This window comes from Amphiprion ocellaris, chromosome 5 (assembly GCF_022539595.1).
Source record: "Amphiprion ocellaris isolate individual 3 ecotype Okinawa chromosome 5, ASM2253959v1, whole genome shotgun sequence".
Taxonomy (NCBI): domain Eukaryota; kingdom Metazoa; phylum Chordata; class Actinopteri; family Pomacentridae; genus Amphiprion; species Amphiprion ocellaris.
In genome coordinates this window covers 31,525,211-31,543,073 of record NC_072770.1, presented here as the reverse complement: position 1 = coordinate 31,543,073, position 17,863 = coordinate 31,525,211, and the positions used below count along the sequence as shown (strand labels likewise).

Genomic DNA, 17,863 nt, shown 5'->3' with positions numbered 1-17,863 from the left:
GATACAATCATCTTGTACTTTTGTTGACATTTCTCAACGCTTTCTGTCATCCACCACATTCAGAACTTTCAGAACGAATACAAAGAGGTGAGACAAAGATGTGACTTTGGATGCCTTCTGTGTGTTCCCTTTTACACAAGAAAAGCAACCAACGTGGGTCAATGGCAACAGGGAAGAATGAAACAGGACAACAGATGTCTTTGGCCACCTTAGCCCTGGCCCTTTGGCTCTCTGAAGTGATGAGCTGTGTTTGCACACATCAGAGCCAAGGGCACCTGCCTGAAAGAGAATTTTAAAAAGAATCCTCGATTAAAAAAATGTTTTTTTTCCCCTCCGTTGCTAAACGAGAAGACTGCAGTGAGGCGGCTGTGTTTCTCTCAGAACTCTGATTTGAAATAACCGTATGAGGTTTTAACCTGGACTGCGGCTTTTCATTAGTGTCCCTTTCGACATAAAGACATGCACATTTCAGAATCAGGAAATGAGTAATAAGAAACTATTCCTTTGGCAGCAAAATGAATGGAGTACAGAAATGTGCCTGAGCTTACTGGCAACCCTTTTATTTATTCAAACCACCTATAGAATAATAGTTGGCATCAGACGTCTATTCAATAAAAAATCAAAGAAGCTTGTCGGTGCATATGTTATTTCAGTGTCATGTTGGAATATGTAATGTAACTGCAAGACGACATCTCTTGAGACTGTAGGGGTGCATTCTGACAGAATAATGCATTCCATTGTGGCTTCAGTAAACACATTTCTCATCCGGCACCGGCGCAGAATCCCTATATTGTATACAGAAATGGAACAGATCCCTGCTGTATCTGTAAAATATACAATATATCAGATGGAACACTGTCTGGAAGGGAGAACATCAGCAATAGCAGGAGGTGAATTCATATCTAGTTTGCTGCAGGAGCTGGATTTAGTTGGAGACTCGAGGATGGAGTTTAGGATGAGAAAAAGTAAAATAGCTAATAGCTACAAAGTTACAATTCTTCAATATTTTTTTGGAATCAAATCAATCAGTCGTCTTTCCAAACTCTATGCCAGAAAATGAATTGGGATATGTTCGATCTCAAACAAAGGATTTAGCATCTTAAGAATGGATATGAGTGGGCTGTACTTTACACAAGTAGTTCAGTGTTTTATAGCAGCTGTAAATTTGAGACTACAGAGGCTGTGATTGATTTCTGGGGAGCAGCTGAAACTCTTCAAAATAATATTGTGTCTATTAAATTGAGGTAATAAAATGAAGTTGAAAAAAAATAGGTCAGAATATCTGTGCCGTATTTTTCCTTCATATTTACAGATCAGGGTTGCAGGTGGGTGGTGGTGTTGATGGTTGCAGTGTATCAAAATACTTTTTCCATCTTAAAAAAAAATCTATAGAGGATTCAAATGTATAGCAAGCAAACAAGATGATTCTTCAAAATGTCAAAGTTTTGGAAAATGTCCTTATTTGCTTTTAATATGGATGAGAAGATGAGAATGTTACACTCTCAGGTCTGTAAATGCCAATCCTGTGTACACTACCATAGAAAAGTTTGGGGTCACACAGACAATATCATGTTTTCCATGAAAACTCACACTGTTATTCATGTGCTAACACAATTGCACGAGGGTTTTCTAATCATCAATGAGCCTTACAACACCATTAGCTAACACAATGTAGCATTAGAACACAGGAGTGATGGTTGCTGGAAATTAGCCGTTTCCAGCTAGAATATTCATTTACCACATTAACAATGTCTAGACTGTATTTCTGATTAATTTAATGTTATCTTCATTGAAAAAAAACTGCTTTTCTTTCAAAAATAAGGACATTTCTGAATGACCCCAAACTTTTGAACAGTTATGCATACATACATATGTATATACATATACATATATATGCACTCCATATATATATATATATATATATAGCTCTGTAAATAGACCCCACTCTGTAATAACAGTAATGAATGCAGGATGATGAGGAGCAACAGGAGGTGTGGGTACACATCCTCTGAGCTTCACTGCTACTACATATTCATTCTGTTTTACCAGCAGACAGCCTGCTGCCTGCTGCTGTCTGGAGATGAGAGGGCTTCAATTCACCAGTATCAACCATACAGTCAAATATTACAGTCCCAGCAATCAGTGCAATGACGTGCCAGCTTCTGTGCCTGAGCCCACGTGCCCATTTGCAAATCTGGCACAAACAATTTCAGCAATTATCCATTTCTATCATAACTGAACACTGGCTGCAAGGATGGACCTGGACCTTTAATTGGTATTCAGAGCTTGTGTCATCCTCATTGCAAAGGGGAAATGGAAGCATACACCTGTTTCCACCTATTTCTCCTGAGCTCCATAGTTCAGCTCACAATACACTGGACACATGCTGCATCCCAATTCCCACTTCGTATGCTATGCTGCACTGGTGTTGCTTTTGGATCACAGTCCTTCTGTTGCAGTACTGGAGGGATAAATATGAGTTTGTATGATGGTACAACATACTGGCTCCCAACCCGGGATTTAAACCTGTACAAGCTTTCATTCTCCAGGCAGGGGAAATAACAAGGAGCACAGTTCTGCTGCACAGCTGTATAATTTATCTTAGATGGCTCTCTAATATTTTTTCATGTGAAATACTACCTCCCCAAGCTGTAAGTATTCAAATGGAACAAAACACGAGGAGAAATTCACTCCCTGAGTGAAACGCTCAAAGATATGCAGCCTGTGGCGTGGTCACACCACAAACGGCTGGGAGCCACTGGTGCAGTGGAGCCTGCAGTTAGGACTCAATAGCTCCAAATCTTGCTCTCACAGTTGGATAATCGTGGTCAGACAAGTGTGCAGTTTGATTTGCAGAGGCCCTAAATTAATTTAAAGTGCTGTCCTCATTTCAAAGCACTGTGGGGAATTCATAGCTGAGAAATAAAATTATCGACAGAAGCAAGAGTGAGAAGTTTCTTTGCTGCCCATTCGTGAGCTCGACTAAATGCCATTGTTTTTTTTTTTTCTTTTTCTATGATGACCTATTGGATGATTTGGGTTTCAGCAGCTTACTCCAATTAATTTTCAGACATCTGGGGTCTGCAATCAATTCAGGTACAATAGTGAAGCCGGCTAAAGCTGCATCAATCAATGCTTTTGCTACTAGTGAAGCAAATGACAAGGAGAAAGTGGGTGGTTGTAACAAACCTGCAGAGAATTATCTCCCAGTTCAGCCACTCACTCTTTCAGTCTTTAGAGCAAACAATGTCAGTGAGTGCTGTGTGACTGTCAGCTTGTTTGCTGTTATAATGGAAGAACTTAACAAACACATCAGCAGATATAGAACAACGCTGTCACTAGAATCTTTGAGCTCAGTTTTACCAAGGATAAAAATTTTGAGCTGTTTAACCGCTAACTGCTCCACTATGTTGCCCAGCTAGTTTTTTTTTAACTTTGTCTTTCCGCTGTTTGATGCTATGCAGGTGGTGTAGAGTTGCTTTTTTGCACTTTTTTATCATGCTGTGGCTGAAAACAATGCTGAGAGTGCTGAGAGAACCAAAACAGTGAAGCTGAGGATTAGACCATGAAAAAAATGAGCTAAACTCGATATAAGGCTCTGTAAAGGAGGGGCAGCTCCATTCTGGTGCTATTTTTTAGTTGACTGAACTTCATAGTTTTCACATGGTAATATGATAAATTACTATAAAATGTTTAATATAGATGCTTTTAGCTTTTCTTCTTGTGACAAAGAATCCAAGAACCAACCGGGTGAGATTTAAATTAACAAGAAGTTGGATTGTCAGGAGGAAATAAAGCGTGTCTGTCAAAATAAAAGGCAAACAAACAATTAGTATCTTTAATAATTTTATTAAAGTTGTTTTTCAGTCATTTGGTGAACATTACCAAACCAAAGCACAACAGAAATATGAATATATGCAATTTCTGTATGTACAGATGCAATAAACTCTACCATGATCAAAATAAATACATGATACATTAAATATATATATACATATATATTTAGAACATAGTGATACAACGAAATCTCCTCATAAAGTGTTAATTCCCTTACATGGGCACATTGTTGAAAGATGTTCTTTTTTTACTGAGACTGAGATTGTTTCTCAGATTGAAGACGGAGAAGGTGTAGCTAATAACTGACCCACTAGTATATCGAGCAATAGATAGATGTCAGGGAAGGTGTAGCGTTTTGAACATTTTTTTTCCGGCATTCTGTACACATGACAGGAGGAAAGCTAAATGAAAGAAAAACAGTGCTACAGTATCATACAGCATGTACAGCCAGGATGTGGCCACATCAACATGCATGTTCAGGCTGCAGTAACCCCCGTCTCCTCATCTCCTCCGCCTTTTTTCATCCCTAATTACTTCTATTCAACAGTAAACAACTCATCAAAAAGCACAAAACACTACTGGCATTGTAAGTTTCATTCCAATTTGGGCTGCTCTAGTTGCCTATACTAGCATCTTTTTGGTTGTTCTCCGCTGGCAATAACATCAGACAAACACTGCAAGAGAAAGGAGGCCATACCACAAATGAGAGATGGGGATAGAAAATTCATGAAATGGCTTTTGCATTGCGGAGAATCAGTTGTTTTCAAGCCTATAGATTGGCTATAGGGTGTAACTATCCCTTTTGATATAAGCAGCACAATAATGAGCAGTCGAAGACGGGAACATTAAAAGATGCTGCTGGAGAATGCTGGATGACGCCATTGTCTCCGTCTCCTGTTGCTTTCAAACACATGGATGCCTTTTGAATTCTTCTGTGTGTGTGTGTGTGTGTGTGTGTGTGTGTGTGTGTGTGTGTGTGAGAGAGAGAGAGAGAGTGCATGTAGGTGGGTGGGTTGATGCGCCAGTGTGTCTTTGTCCGTGTGACAGTGTAGGCAGAAGATGTGACATTCTGGATTTAGTTGCTAGTTGTTAGTCATAATCCACCAGGAAGCTGGAGAGACGCATAGAGAGAGCAGAAGTTAGGTCACCTCAGACTGATGCACCGTGTAACCCGGGGCAACTGTGTGCAACGTTTCAAAATCACCAATCAAGAATATATTTTATTAAACTCCAATGTTTCCTATTCATCACCTAATTCATGCTATTTCCGCTAGTCAAATGACGAATGTGTTTGCATCATTAGGGATGACGGCAATTTAAAAAAGTTATTCAAAACATGAAGTTTTCTTACGTGTTTCCATATCTTTTTTGCTAATTCTAGCAAACACTTGCCAGTGACAAAGCAAAAGATTTTACAGTATGTTTAACCATGTGTCCTCTTCGGACAGAGCAGCACACATTCAAGCTGTGAACAGAGGGAGAGTTTACTACCTCACAAGTCTGACATAGCCAGGCTTTCTTTTTATTAATAATAAATAAAACCCCAGTTAGAGATAATGGACAACATGACAGTGGTTAGCAACTTTTGGCTGCCCTTCAACAAAATGTGGTATCACATGACTTCTTTGACACAAAATGGACCAACCATGTGCCACCTACTTCAGTCAAGAGGAACATGTTGTCATAATGCAAAGCTATGAAGAATATAAAAACTTATTTTACGACTCTAAAGGCAAACTTGACAGCTGCACATAAAAGCTCTTCATACATTTAAACATGATGGTAAATAAATGCATTTAGGTTTGACACTGTCCCATCATCAAGGATATATGAAAATCACTGACCAAATGAAAGTGACACTAATGTTACTGACTGAATATTCTATGTGATAAATCCCAATAGATAAATCAGTTATCTTATTTGTGTCTTATAAACTACATTACTGGCAGAGTAAAATGGACCTGGCAGCCGATCAGCACCAAGAATAAAATCATATTTGTGCTGAATGCATGTGGGTTCCCATGGCAACAAACATACAGTTTGCCTACCGCCACTACATTCCGCTTCATTCAGCGAAATTACTATCACCCAGGCCAACAGATTTGCAGATATATCATATTCCCTCAGCTGAGAATCTGTGTCACTCGTAAAGAACTGGTGGAAAGATGACGCTTCTTATAGCTGATTTAAATCCCAAACTCTGAACATTACTTCCTGTGGAGTTGGAAGGGTGTGTAGTATAAGTTACCATGGTGATTTAGCCAGCTTAAAAGACAGCCATCTTTGTGACATTGAAAGCTCTGACTTTAGGCACAAATTCCCTTGCTAACCCATTCATCTTGCTTTGAAGTGCACCTCTAAAATTCACAGTGATAGTCAAACAAAGTCTGACAGAATAACCATGTCCATAAAACACCTGCCAGTTGTGTCTCCTGAAAAAGAAATGCAGAGGCCGTGTCCGTGATTCTAGAGTCGACCTCTTCCTGCTCTTACATGCACCTCAGAAACTACCCATAAACCCTCCCTCATGGAATCACAAGGAGCAGCTTAGCGGCGATTTTACTAAGAGTACTGCATTAATTAAAGACCAAAACTCATCAAAACACAGCATGAAAGCAGATAAAGCACCCCATGTGTCCCGGCATGTGGGATGAACGAATATGATGTCTTTTAAACTTAAACCAAACAAGCTTGTTTGCATTCAGTGATGAGTACTAAAGTAATGGATCAAAAGCTATTTTTTCCTCAAGATAAATTAGTAAGAAGAGTTTAAGTGATTGTAAATAAACAAGTTGATATTGGAGGATTTTTTTCAAACAAGTTTCATTTTGTTTTAGTGATTTCATCCTATTTTAAGTTTAGTCAGTTTAACGTGAACACATATGGATCATATCTATCTAAGTTTCTAGGCTTGTTTTAATCGGACTCTTTTTCTTAATGTTCAACTCAATAACAGATATGATTTTTTCTGCTGCATGTTTATACCTGCTTTCTAAAATGACTCATATCTGATTTCTTTGTTTCTACCAAAACTGTTCATGGCTGAAACAGTCAGCATGTATACACGCGTGTCACAGATGTGTAAGTAAACAACCACCTACAGTCACCTAGCAACAAGCACAACACATGCAGCACCCACAGCTAAAGCACCATCTGCAATGAATGCAAGGAGGCAGAAATAATAATTACCTCTGTTGCTTTCTGAAACACACTTAATGGTGCCTTGCAACAAATTGAACACATGCAACAAATTGAACACATGTAGCCAGTGATTCATGCTCCACTGCTGTGAGTTGAGAACTCAGTGATGCAGTGACGAGCAAAATAAAACAAAGGTAAGGTTCCTTTAAAAAAAAAAAAAAAATCACTTCATGCGTGAATGTGTTTGAAAGATGGCAAGAAAATATTTATATCATGTTTTTTGTTTTTGCCCTCTTTACACCTTTTTATTACATTCATGCCTATGTGAAGTTTTTGTAAAGATATTTTCAATTTGTCTGGAAATTCTGATGCACTAGATTTTGTCAGTATTTCCACATGTACAACAAATGCCTGTTTTGAAACCATTTTCATTCTTTAGGCTGAACAACCATAGTGAAAGTGAATTATCATCAGGAGATGTTCACAGTTTGGGTTGGAAGATTTAAGTCCATCTTTACACAATCAAACCAAATGTACTAATTCAACTAACAGCTGAATGTGACACATAGAGCAACAACCACATTAATTAATCATACTTTCAGCCAATGCGATGGAGTTTGTGCAAACTTGATGAGTCGTTTAGCATGCATACAAATGAACTAAATATTTTCCGAGTGTCAACTCCTTATATACGCTGTTGTCCTACAATGCAATATGAAGAGGAAATGTTGGGCAAAGACACCAAGGTATTAAATGTTTGGGGGAAATAGCACCAATGTTTGTTAATAAAACACTGTTAATGGCATTAGTTTAAGGTTAAGTATCACTTCATTAGGATTTTTCAAAGCGATGCAGGTTGACATGGGTACTTGGGGCAGGCTAAATATACCATTTCATTTTTAGTTTGGCTGCCTGGCCAGAATATTTTTCGAAAGAAATTCTTCAAAAGAGTGACAGCTGGTGACACAGGGGGAGTAACTAATCTCTGTTTGAGTGACCCAGCTAGGAATGATCACGGACAGCTCTGAAGGAATCTGAAGAACGACAGAGCTTAAAAAAAATGGGCAAATGAGTAGACAGAAAAGCAACAACTGCTAGCACTCTCATAGCACTCAGTGGTTTGGGTTTAACATGCCATCACTTATATGCCAAAACCAGACTCATGCGTCCAGCACAGTGGTAACCAGATCAAAAATGTCACAATGTCTTTGGATATTGGTCTGCACCACAAATATCAAGAGTTTGTCTTGAACAGACGCGCACATGTAACGCAGATTTAATGCGACATCCTAGAAAAACATATGAAATTGGAAGTAAATACTACATATACTGCATATTACACTGAGTCTCAATGACAGGCATTGTATGTAATTTATTTTCACAATTTTGGAGTTTTGTCTATCTTTTTTTTTCCAAGTTCGAAAGAAAACAAGAGGGCGCTGGTGATGTGGCAGCCTGTCATACCAGCTTTTTAGTGCTGTGTTTTTCAGTTTACTGTTTTTTTTCTTGATACCAAATGTTTTTCTTTACAATTGTTGGCGATTTAAGCGTTATTTTATTCTACTCATTTTGATTATCTTGGACAAGTGAGAATCGGAAATGGAGTGGAAAAGACCGTTGCTACCGTTGCTCAATGGAGTTCTATCTGCGGAGCAACAGAGCCAGCCGGCTATTGTTTACTCCCAACAGGAGTCTCTGATCTAGCTGAGCTCTCCCAAACTGCCGGGAGATAAGACATTCCGGAGGAATTTCAATGGAAGAGACATAGAGGGAGATAAGGGAGTGAACAGGAGGAAGGGAGAGATAGTTTGGAGAGAGGCTTTTAGACCGGCTCTTCCGTCTGTTATCATGGGAAATGTTCGCTCTATGTGTAATAAGATGGAGGAGCTTGAGATGCTCGTCAGGAGCCAAAGACTCTACCAGGAAAGCAGCCTCATGTTTTACACGGGAACACAGCTGAAAGACTGTATTACAGAGAATAACACCAGAGTCAGAGGCTTCTGGACTACAAGAGCGGACTGGGATGCCACAGCATGTGGAAAGTGGAGAGGTGAAGGACTTGCTCTGTTTGGGAATAACAGATGGTGTAACCTTGCACACGTTACCGTCAAACAACAGATCTGTAGCAGGGACCTTGAACTGTTAACAGTTAGTTGGAGATCATACTATCTGCCACGGGAGTTCACTGTGATCGTCGCCATTGTTGTTTACATTCCTCCTACTGCACACGCTTAGAGTGGAGAGACCAGGTCGACCATCTCCTCCCACAATCCTCCTCCAACCCAAACGTCTACCTTTATCTTCTCAAGCTTGTCCATCTCCTACCAGCTCGAGGACCTCCGTCAACTCAATCCCACCTCACCTCACTCCTCCTTCTCTGCTCTCTGTTGTCTGGGTTGTCTATGATAACATGCTGCTGTTCCAAATTCATTTCCTATTAAGGATCAGTAAAGTATCTATTCTATTCTATTACACTGATAATCTCAATGACAGGCATAGTATGTAAATTATTTTCAGTTTTGGAGGTTTGTCCGTATCGTACATATGTTGATCTCACACTAAGCAGGGTTTTCTGAAATAGTGTTATCTATGTGAAAGCATTCACAGTCACACAGACACAAACCTGGAAGCAACATAGTTGATACTACTTCAGCATCCTCCAGCATGTCAATGACGCAGCGTTGGAAATCTTTACTGTTGTTGGACTGAAGATAGCTACAGAGACAAGGATGAAACAAAATGAGGCAAAAAGAGAAAATGAGACAGCTTGGAAGAAATCAGAATTGAGCATCACCTTAAAGAACTTCTTTGCTGTGTTTGCAATGTACTTTGCATGCAAATTAAGTTGTCGCAAGTGCAAAGATTAATATCTGAGAGATTAAGATTTGAAAATTGAAGAATCTTAATATAATATCGAAGTTTTAATGACTATTCATTTAAAATCTTTAAATCTCTTGTTACTGAAAATCATTCTTTGTTGTTGTTTTTTTTGTAATTACTTGTTCTCAAACACAACAGGTTTGCACAAAATGTTCCAATGGCAACTTAATATATGCATTGATTTGTGTATGGCACAGTGTAGACACCATTTCGAACCATTTAAGCTGCATCCCTGTGTGTGTTTGTGTGTGTGTGAACTGAGAGAGAGGCCATCTGCTCGTCCTCACTGATGGGGAACATTTCCATCAAAAAAAAACTTAAGAGTGCCAAACAGTCTGCCAATATCTGACGCACAAACACACACTCAGTAAGAAGCACATACACAAACACACACACATACACCGTACTGACCTCATCCAGGAGATGCGATCTTGCCAGAACTCATACATTATGTAACACGACTTTCCTGGGAGCTTCTGAACGGACACACTGACAGCAAGACAGAGAAGAAAAAGTAGAGTGGGGCAAGAAGAGGATACAAAGTGAAAGAGAGTTTCCACTCAGCAAGGATAAATTACAAGACAAAGTTTGAATCTTTTGAAAGATGTCAGAACCAGGCTAAAAAAGCAAAACAGCAATGGAGTTGTGAAAGGACTTGCTTTCATCGTGTCAGTTTTTGAAACTAGCAAATTTGTATTATTGCACAACTGTATTTTTTCTCAAACTGCTCACAGTCCGGGGCCACACAAAAGCTGATACAACATCACAGGATGATTGATGAGAAACTACTTAAATGCTGGTATTTTCTATTCTTTCTACTCACTTACATCCATTTTTGGCTGAGTTTCGGCTGACGATTCAAAGCCCTGATTCAACATTGCTCAATACTCGAAAAGCTGCCACAGCAGCAGAGCCTGACGCAGTGCTTTAAAGACATATTGCTTTTCCTGGAAACTAGCATGACACTCACTGCAGGTTGTCAGAGTGAGCTGAGGTGGCATCGATGTAGCTGTTCAGAACTTTCCGGAAGTTGTCCAGATCGTCATCAGTCACCGACATCTGCCTCTGAACCAGCAGGATGTTCTGTTGGCAACAAGATAAGAGACGGAGAAGGGGGGAAGGAATGAGATGACAACAGATTTCTATATGCGTGTGTACTTGTGTGTCTATCTTTGTGGGGACCAATGTGAGTTTTTGGGCCTTTGGGGTGGGAGGTTTGTGGAAAGTGAGAACATTTTAGACAGTCGTCACTTTGAAAGGGCTGTTTGAGGGTTGGTTTTAGGGGTCAGGTGACAATTAAGTTTGGGTTGGGGTCAGGGAATCTAATATGTCAATGAGAGCCCTCATAAAGATCTCAGTGCAAACCTAAATGTGTGTGAAAAAGCATAAGCATCACATCACTCCCTGAGATCCAGGTGTGTGTGTGCAGACATTGCCGAGACAAATACTCTTGAGAGGGAACTGATGACTGATTGTTTAAATGCTATGTCATGCATTCTTGCGCTCACTATACTTTTGAACTTTCAGATTTGTCTGCCTGTGTTGCTAAAAGCTTAAGTGGAAACGGCTGCAAATTTGGTTTTCTTCTAGGTACTGATGATTATAAGTTTAAAAAAAAAAACAAAAAAACAAAAAAAAAAAACAAAAGCAAACCGACAGAGTGCAATACTGATACCAGATCTGCATTATAATATCTATGTTGCTATGACACCTCACTGCTGTCTCTCAGACCAGTTCTGAAACTTTCTCCATATAGTAATGTACTGAAAATAGCCATTGTTAGTCCTTTCCATATCAAATTTGTGCTTATAGCAAATCCAAGCCCAAGACTGTCTAGCATCTACTTTACATATGTATCAATACATCTCTTAATGGAAGAAAAAACACAACCCTTTTATAGCAATAATCAATAAAATAATACCACTTTTTGTCCTTTATCAATTGATGTATTTGGCAAAAGTGCAACTTCCCTGCAAATACCTGCAGTTCATTCAAGGCTTGAAATGATTTATCCTCCCAAAGTACCACATCACCATCCCACCCTCTATACTTTCCCAACAATTCACAACAGCAGTGAGTCACTGCTGTTACTAAAGAAAACTTATGTTCAAAGTTCTGATGTAACTACTGATTCACAGACTTGAACCGGTCTTAAAGGGTCAGTTCACCCACATGATAAAGGCTTATTTTGGTTTTCTGTGTGATGTAGCTTTAGCTTTGACATCTCAGTCTGGCTTTGTGTATCCACTTCACCTTGGTGGAGGAGAATGGAGAAATATTTATTTAATAATCCTCGCATCTCTTTTCTATAAACCGCATTATTGTCATGATAAATTTTCCTGGTCTCAAGTTACAAACAAACTCACCTCAGTTGGAAGTTATACTTTAGATACCTCAACATACCAAAAGAAAACAATCTGCATTACAAAACCCCACTAAAGAGAGAAAGAGAGGTGAAAATAAGTGCTTCTGTGCATTAGGTAAAAAACAAACCACTATTTAAATCCACCCTGAGGTAATACAATTATTCTAAAATGGCAAAACAAAACAGACGAAGAGACACCATTCTCTTTCTACCTTTTCCCTTTTTCCGAAATTTATGCAAAAATTTTAAAAGCAGACGTCCACTTTACTGGCACTATTATATTAATATTTTGATACAACTGTCACCATAGTTACCCATAGCAATAGACCTCACTCTCACCTGTCTGTGGGTGTTTTCAGCATTTGTACCTCTCAAGTGACTCATGAGTCAGTCATTCCTTTTGTCCATATGCGAACCTGTCAAATGTACTTAGACTCAAAATAAGACAATTCAAATTCAGCACTCTCTTGTCTCAGTGGGAGCCTTGTTAACATAAAACCGCCCATGTCCACTTCACATTTTACAATTTTTCATCTTGAGGCTTATCCTATTTTTATTTTCAGGGCTGCAATGAGCTACAGAGAGCACATGTGTCCAAAAAAAAAGATAACAGACAGAATGAATTGCTGGTAAGTTGCTGCAGTGTCATTTGGTTTGAGATGCAACTTGACATTTAGAATGATAAGACTGAACAAACTGAGTTAAAAAAAAAAAGCATCCTCTGTAAGAAAGACTGCTGAGCACAGCTGAAAAAGAGTTTTAAATAATGTGTCAGTTTTTTGGAACATACTGTAGAAATGGGGAAATGATTTGAATAAAGTAATCGCTAACTCCACTCCTTGCATTTATGTAGAGCTACAGCTAGTGCTCCCTGTACTGAGTTCAGACTCTAAAATGTAAAATATCTTGTTGAGTTTTAGACATTTGAATCAGCAAATGCCTACTTAAACTGAATTCTTTCTCTGTTTGCAATCAAGATACTAGTCTGCCAAAAAAGAGAGTTATTCTGTAAAATAATTCTGCTGCAGTGTCCTCAGGCAGACAAACGTCACATTTAGGTGTTACAGTGCAAAGATTTCACCGTATGGTTCGACCTTCAGTGTTTGATGACTGCAAAATGCTGCCTGTAAAAAGTTAGGTTGGTTGAGCTAAAAAAAGCAAAGAAAAGAATATCTGGCATGAGCCTTTATAAACTGGCTCCTATTGCTTATGTATGAGTCAATAAGCATCAATAATCATATTGTGAATATTCAGCTTAACATTTAGCATTCCAGAGACTGAACCTTAAACTTTGGATAGCAATATTTAGTCCTTTCCAACTGGATCACTTACAGCACAAAACTAGTCAAATAATTACAGTGATCCTGCCCAAAAAAGCCACAAAACAAAGTTGAATCAGTGATTCTCTCAGGTCAGTATTCCAGGCGAAATCCTGCTATCGGTGATAACTTACAGACTTGTATGTGCCGGCCAGTGAATCCTCCTTGAGTGGTTCCAATTTGGGACTCTAAAAAACAAGAAATAAGATTAAGAAAAGAAGCACTTGGATTCATAAATATCTGGGTAGCAAAGATCAGACAGAGGAATGTGCTTAAAGTATTGCAGTTAAACCACTGAAGCCCTCTGTGGATTTGGAGATTATCAAACTCAATCACAATAAAGAACGTTTATTTTTTTTAATAGCACTTTAGGAAGACACAAACCCGCTGCGTAGTCAATCTTCACCTAAACTTTATTTTCACGAATATGTTGCAGGTCACGTAAAACGCTGCAGCTTTTAATACAGTAAACAGTGCAGAAAAAGAGAAAAAAAGAAGATTAAAAGCAAATTAAGATACATAGAACATATACAGAAAGTTGAAGACCTTTTCCTGAATTCACACTCGCTTTCAACAATTAAAGCTTAATGAGCTTTTCAATGGGCAAAAACTGTATTGCAGTGTTAAGAGTTTTTTCCTTTTGTTCTACTGGTGAACAATATCTGATGTTTTTATGTGTGTAATTTATCTTTGAATTTAATTTCTTTTTTTCAAGATCTATTGTACAAGACAGTTTCCCTGTGGTAAAATAAAGGTTACATCCATTTGTTCAAAAAGGCCATTGCGATTCTCACCATATAGCTAAAGTAGGGTAATGGATGATGTGAAATCCGTCATAGCTGCATGACAGAGAGCATGTTGAAGATCTTTCAAAGAAAAACATGTAGAATGACATGTAATTTATTTTTGCAAGGGGTTTTGTGAAGCTATCATGTTATGAATAATGAAATACAGTAAAAGTAATAACAAAGAATGAGTTCTCCGTCTCAAAAGTTACATTCTATGTGCTTGTTTGTACACAGGAAACAAAACCTTTGAGGCGGAAAACTCATTCTGCTGCATTTGAGGGAGCAGCGAACAAGAGTGAAATGGACAGAAGGTGTGTGTAATGGTGGCAGCGTCGAGGTGTGGGGATGGATATTGCACTCAGAAAATCCTGCAGGTTATGAATTGCTTTGATATTGCACTTTGAGTCCCTCTGGTTTGACAAAACAGAGGACTGGAGAGAGAAAAATGCTTTGAAAGGTGGGAAAGAATGACCATCAAAAGGCGGTAGTAACGGGAGCTAATAAAGGAAGGAACAGACAGAGAGAGAACGAGATGGAGCAGAAGATGGGGCAGGAGAGCGTGAAAGAGGCTCCGGGATGTGGTGGTGAGAATGGGTCATGGGATGAGCCATGGAGAGGTGACTGGGCTTTGTGTTTGACGGATACACAAATCTGCAGAACGCCATTTAGAAAAGCTGCATTTTTACATTATGTGAGTCCATCCACTGTTCTTTTGATCACCACAAGACACGCTGAACACAGAATTTAAAATACATGACATAATCGACAGTTGAGAAGGCATTGCTGAGTGAAAGGTCTGTTCAAGAAGACTGGGGTTTTTCACACCACTACTGAAACCATTTCTGCCCTGACAAGTAACACCTTGTCTATGAGATAACAATGAGAACACAAAAGACTTGAAAAAGACAGTGAAATCCACATGCTGTAAAGGAACTTCCATCCTGCATAAATGTCGCCTCATGGAGCTATGCACAGTGTGCAGAGCTGTTTGTGTAGTTCAACTCTGTACTTACTTATTACTCTGCTAAGGAAGTGTTGGTTTGTCTGTCTGTCTATCTGGCTGTGAGCAACATTACTCAAAAACGGAATAGCGGATTTGGATGAAATTTTCAGGAAAGGTCAGAAATGACACAAGGACCAACTGATTAGATTTTGGCAGTGATGTGTCTTATAGTCTGGATCCATGGATTTGTTAAAGATTTCTATATCATTGCAAGATAGCAGCATGGCGTCACTGTAACTATGACAAGTGAACACTACGTCAGCTGCCTGCTGACGATCACATGATTGTGATCCTACTACAAATCTACTGCTGCAGACTCATCAGGACTTATCCATCGGAAATGATACAAGGGACAGTTGATTAAATTGTGGGGATGTTTCCAAGTCCCTTTAATTCCCACTGCCCGCTACATATTTAGGTCACGCGATTTGGTATCCGTACATAGCATATACATCCATAACACACGCCTGTGCCCAGTCAAAAGATCATGTTGTCTGTAGGTACATCTATATGAAATGGCCACATTCTATGGTGCCGTGATTTCTGCCATGACTTTTTTCAACATTTCAGCCGTCGGAAATCATACAACAACTTAGCAGCCTTGGCGGACTCCTTCGCTCTATGAGTGCTTTTCTTGCTCTTAATGCTTTAATATTGTGTGCTCTAAAGAAACTAATGCATTAGCAGTTTCAATTTTGCATATTCTTTGCATAATTACTGTGTAAGATTGAATATGTTGAGAAAAAGAAGGTGGAAAGCCTTGGTTAATTTTTAGACTAATGCCACTACCTGCTCAAAAAGTTAAAAACATTCAGCGTTGATCATTGCTATATATTTGTATTCATAGAAATGTTAAGCAGTCATTTCATCCGTGGGTGATTTCCGGCACCAGCGTGCTGAAATATTAAAGCTTTTTACTCATATTTGTCTAACCTTGAGAGATTCAATTTAGCCTCACAAGCAATAAAAATAATATTTGTTGTACGGCACTTCTCAAAACCAAACTGGTTCACGGGTGGAAAGACAGAGAAGCACCACCATCTTGATGAGATAGTTTATATAACAAGCAGAAAAGGAGACTCTTCCACAAAGCAGAAAAAAAATCCAAAAATACATCGTTGTCCACTTATATACCCAGAAAGAAACTTTCATACCTGACACTCCAGTTTATCCAAAAGTTGCTGCAGCCTGTTGATCTGAGAGCACCAGTTCTCTCCATCTTCCATAGCAACACCTGGAGACAACACACACACACAAATCAATCATATATAAGTTCCTATATATATATATATATATATATATATATATATATATATATATATATATATATATATATATATATATATATATATATATATATATATATATATATACTTTAGAGCTGGGAAATAGCACAGTTATATTTCTGTGTTCAAGCATTTGATCGATGAAGGAGACCCCATTCGGTCATGTCCAAACAGATGTTTACTATGAAAGGACAAGGGCAAAAAAAAAAGAATGAAAGTCTCAATAACAAAAATGTTCTCTCTCTTTAGAATAATGGTCCTTCATTGCAGACTCATGATTTGTTGTCGATGTTCAGTTTATCAATGTGCGTGAAGAAGAAATAAATGAGGCTCAACATTAAGTAATTTTCTCCAGAAAATGTCAATATGATCTTTGTAGGTGAAAAACATCTTGAGCGAAAGCATACAGTGGTGAGGGGAATAATCCACTGAACACAACTGCTCTCAGTGGCTGACAATTAGAAGTGCATTTCTTTATTGATTTACTTTGGCAGTAATGTAAAACTAACAATAGAGATGATGTCTGTGTATGTATGATGTAATTCATAGGTATACACAAACATATACACTACCGTTCAAAAGTTCGGGGTCACTTAGAAATGTCCTTATTTTTGAAAGAAAAGCAGTTCTTTCAATAAGATAACATTAAATGAATCAGAAATACAGTCTAGACATTGGTAATGTGGTAAATGACTATTCTAGCTGGAAACAGCTGATTTTTAATGGAATATCTTCATAGAGGTACAGAGGAACATTTCCAGCAACCATCACTAATGCTGTGTTCTAATGCCACATTGTGTTAGCTAATGGTGTTGAAAGGCTAATTGATGGTTAGAAAACCCTTATGCAATTATGTTAGCACATGAATAGAAGTGTGAGTTTCCATGGAAAACATGAAATTGTCTGGGTGACCCCAATTTTTTTTAACGGTAGTGTATATCTATAAAAGAAAAAAAAGTCCCCTTCCCTCACAAAAAATATAAATTCCTATGCATTAATTAGAAATATTAACATAAATAAGAACATAACAGTAGGTGATATGCACACTATGATGAAAGTGTCCTGTTCTAGGAAAATATTTAGCCAATTTTGCAAATGCAAATGAGGTAGGAATCAATAGGGCTTGAGAGCTGCCAACAGAGCAAAGAAGTGAGAAAGCACTGAGAGTTACTAAGATGTTGTTGGTTTTGATCTTTGAGTTCTGTGGACATGCTCAGCAGGCTGCAACACAACCACCTTCAATC

General features: G+C 38.5%; 1 protein-coding gene and 1 long non-coding RNA gene across 2 annotated transcripts in view; one reads left to right on the top strand and one right to left on the bottom strand.

Moving 5' to 3' along the window:
* The window catches only part of LOC111576255 (uncharacterized), a 47,614-nt gene that overhangs the window by 5,229 nt on the left and 24,522 nt on the right, over nt 1-17,863 (top strand). The gene's annotated exons all lie outside the window — the stretch shown is intronic.
* Nucleotides 3,834-17,863, bottom strand: part of necab3 (N-terminal EF-hand calcium binding protein 3) — a 41,059-nt gene continuing 27,029 nt past the window's right edge. Inside the window, exons 8-13 of the mRNA XM_023281842.3 lie at nt 16,488-16,567; nt 13,677-13,730; nt 10,829-10,941; nt 10,270-10,347; nt 9,602-9,693; nt 3,834-4,948 (exon numbers count right to left, since the gene is read on the bottom strand). Coding sequence (XP_023137610.1) covers nt 4,920-4,948; nt 9,602-9,693; nt 10,270-10,347; nt 10,829-10,941; nt 13,677-13,730; nt 16,488-16,567 — 446 coding nt within the window. The 3' untranslated portion in view covers nt 3,834-4,919. The remainder of the gene's footprint in view (nt 4,949-9,601; nt 9,694-10,269; nt 10,348-10,828; nt 10,942-13,676; nt 13,731-16,487; nt 16,568-17,863) is intronic.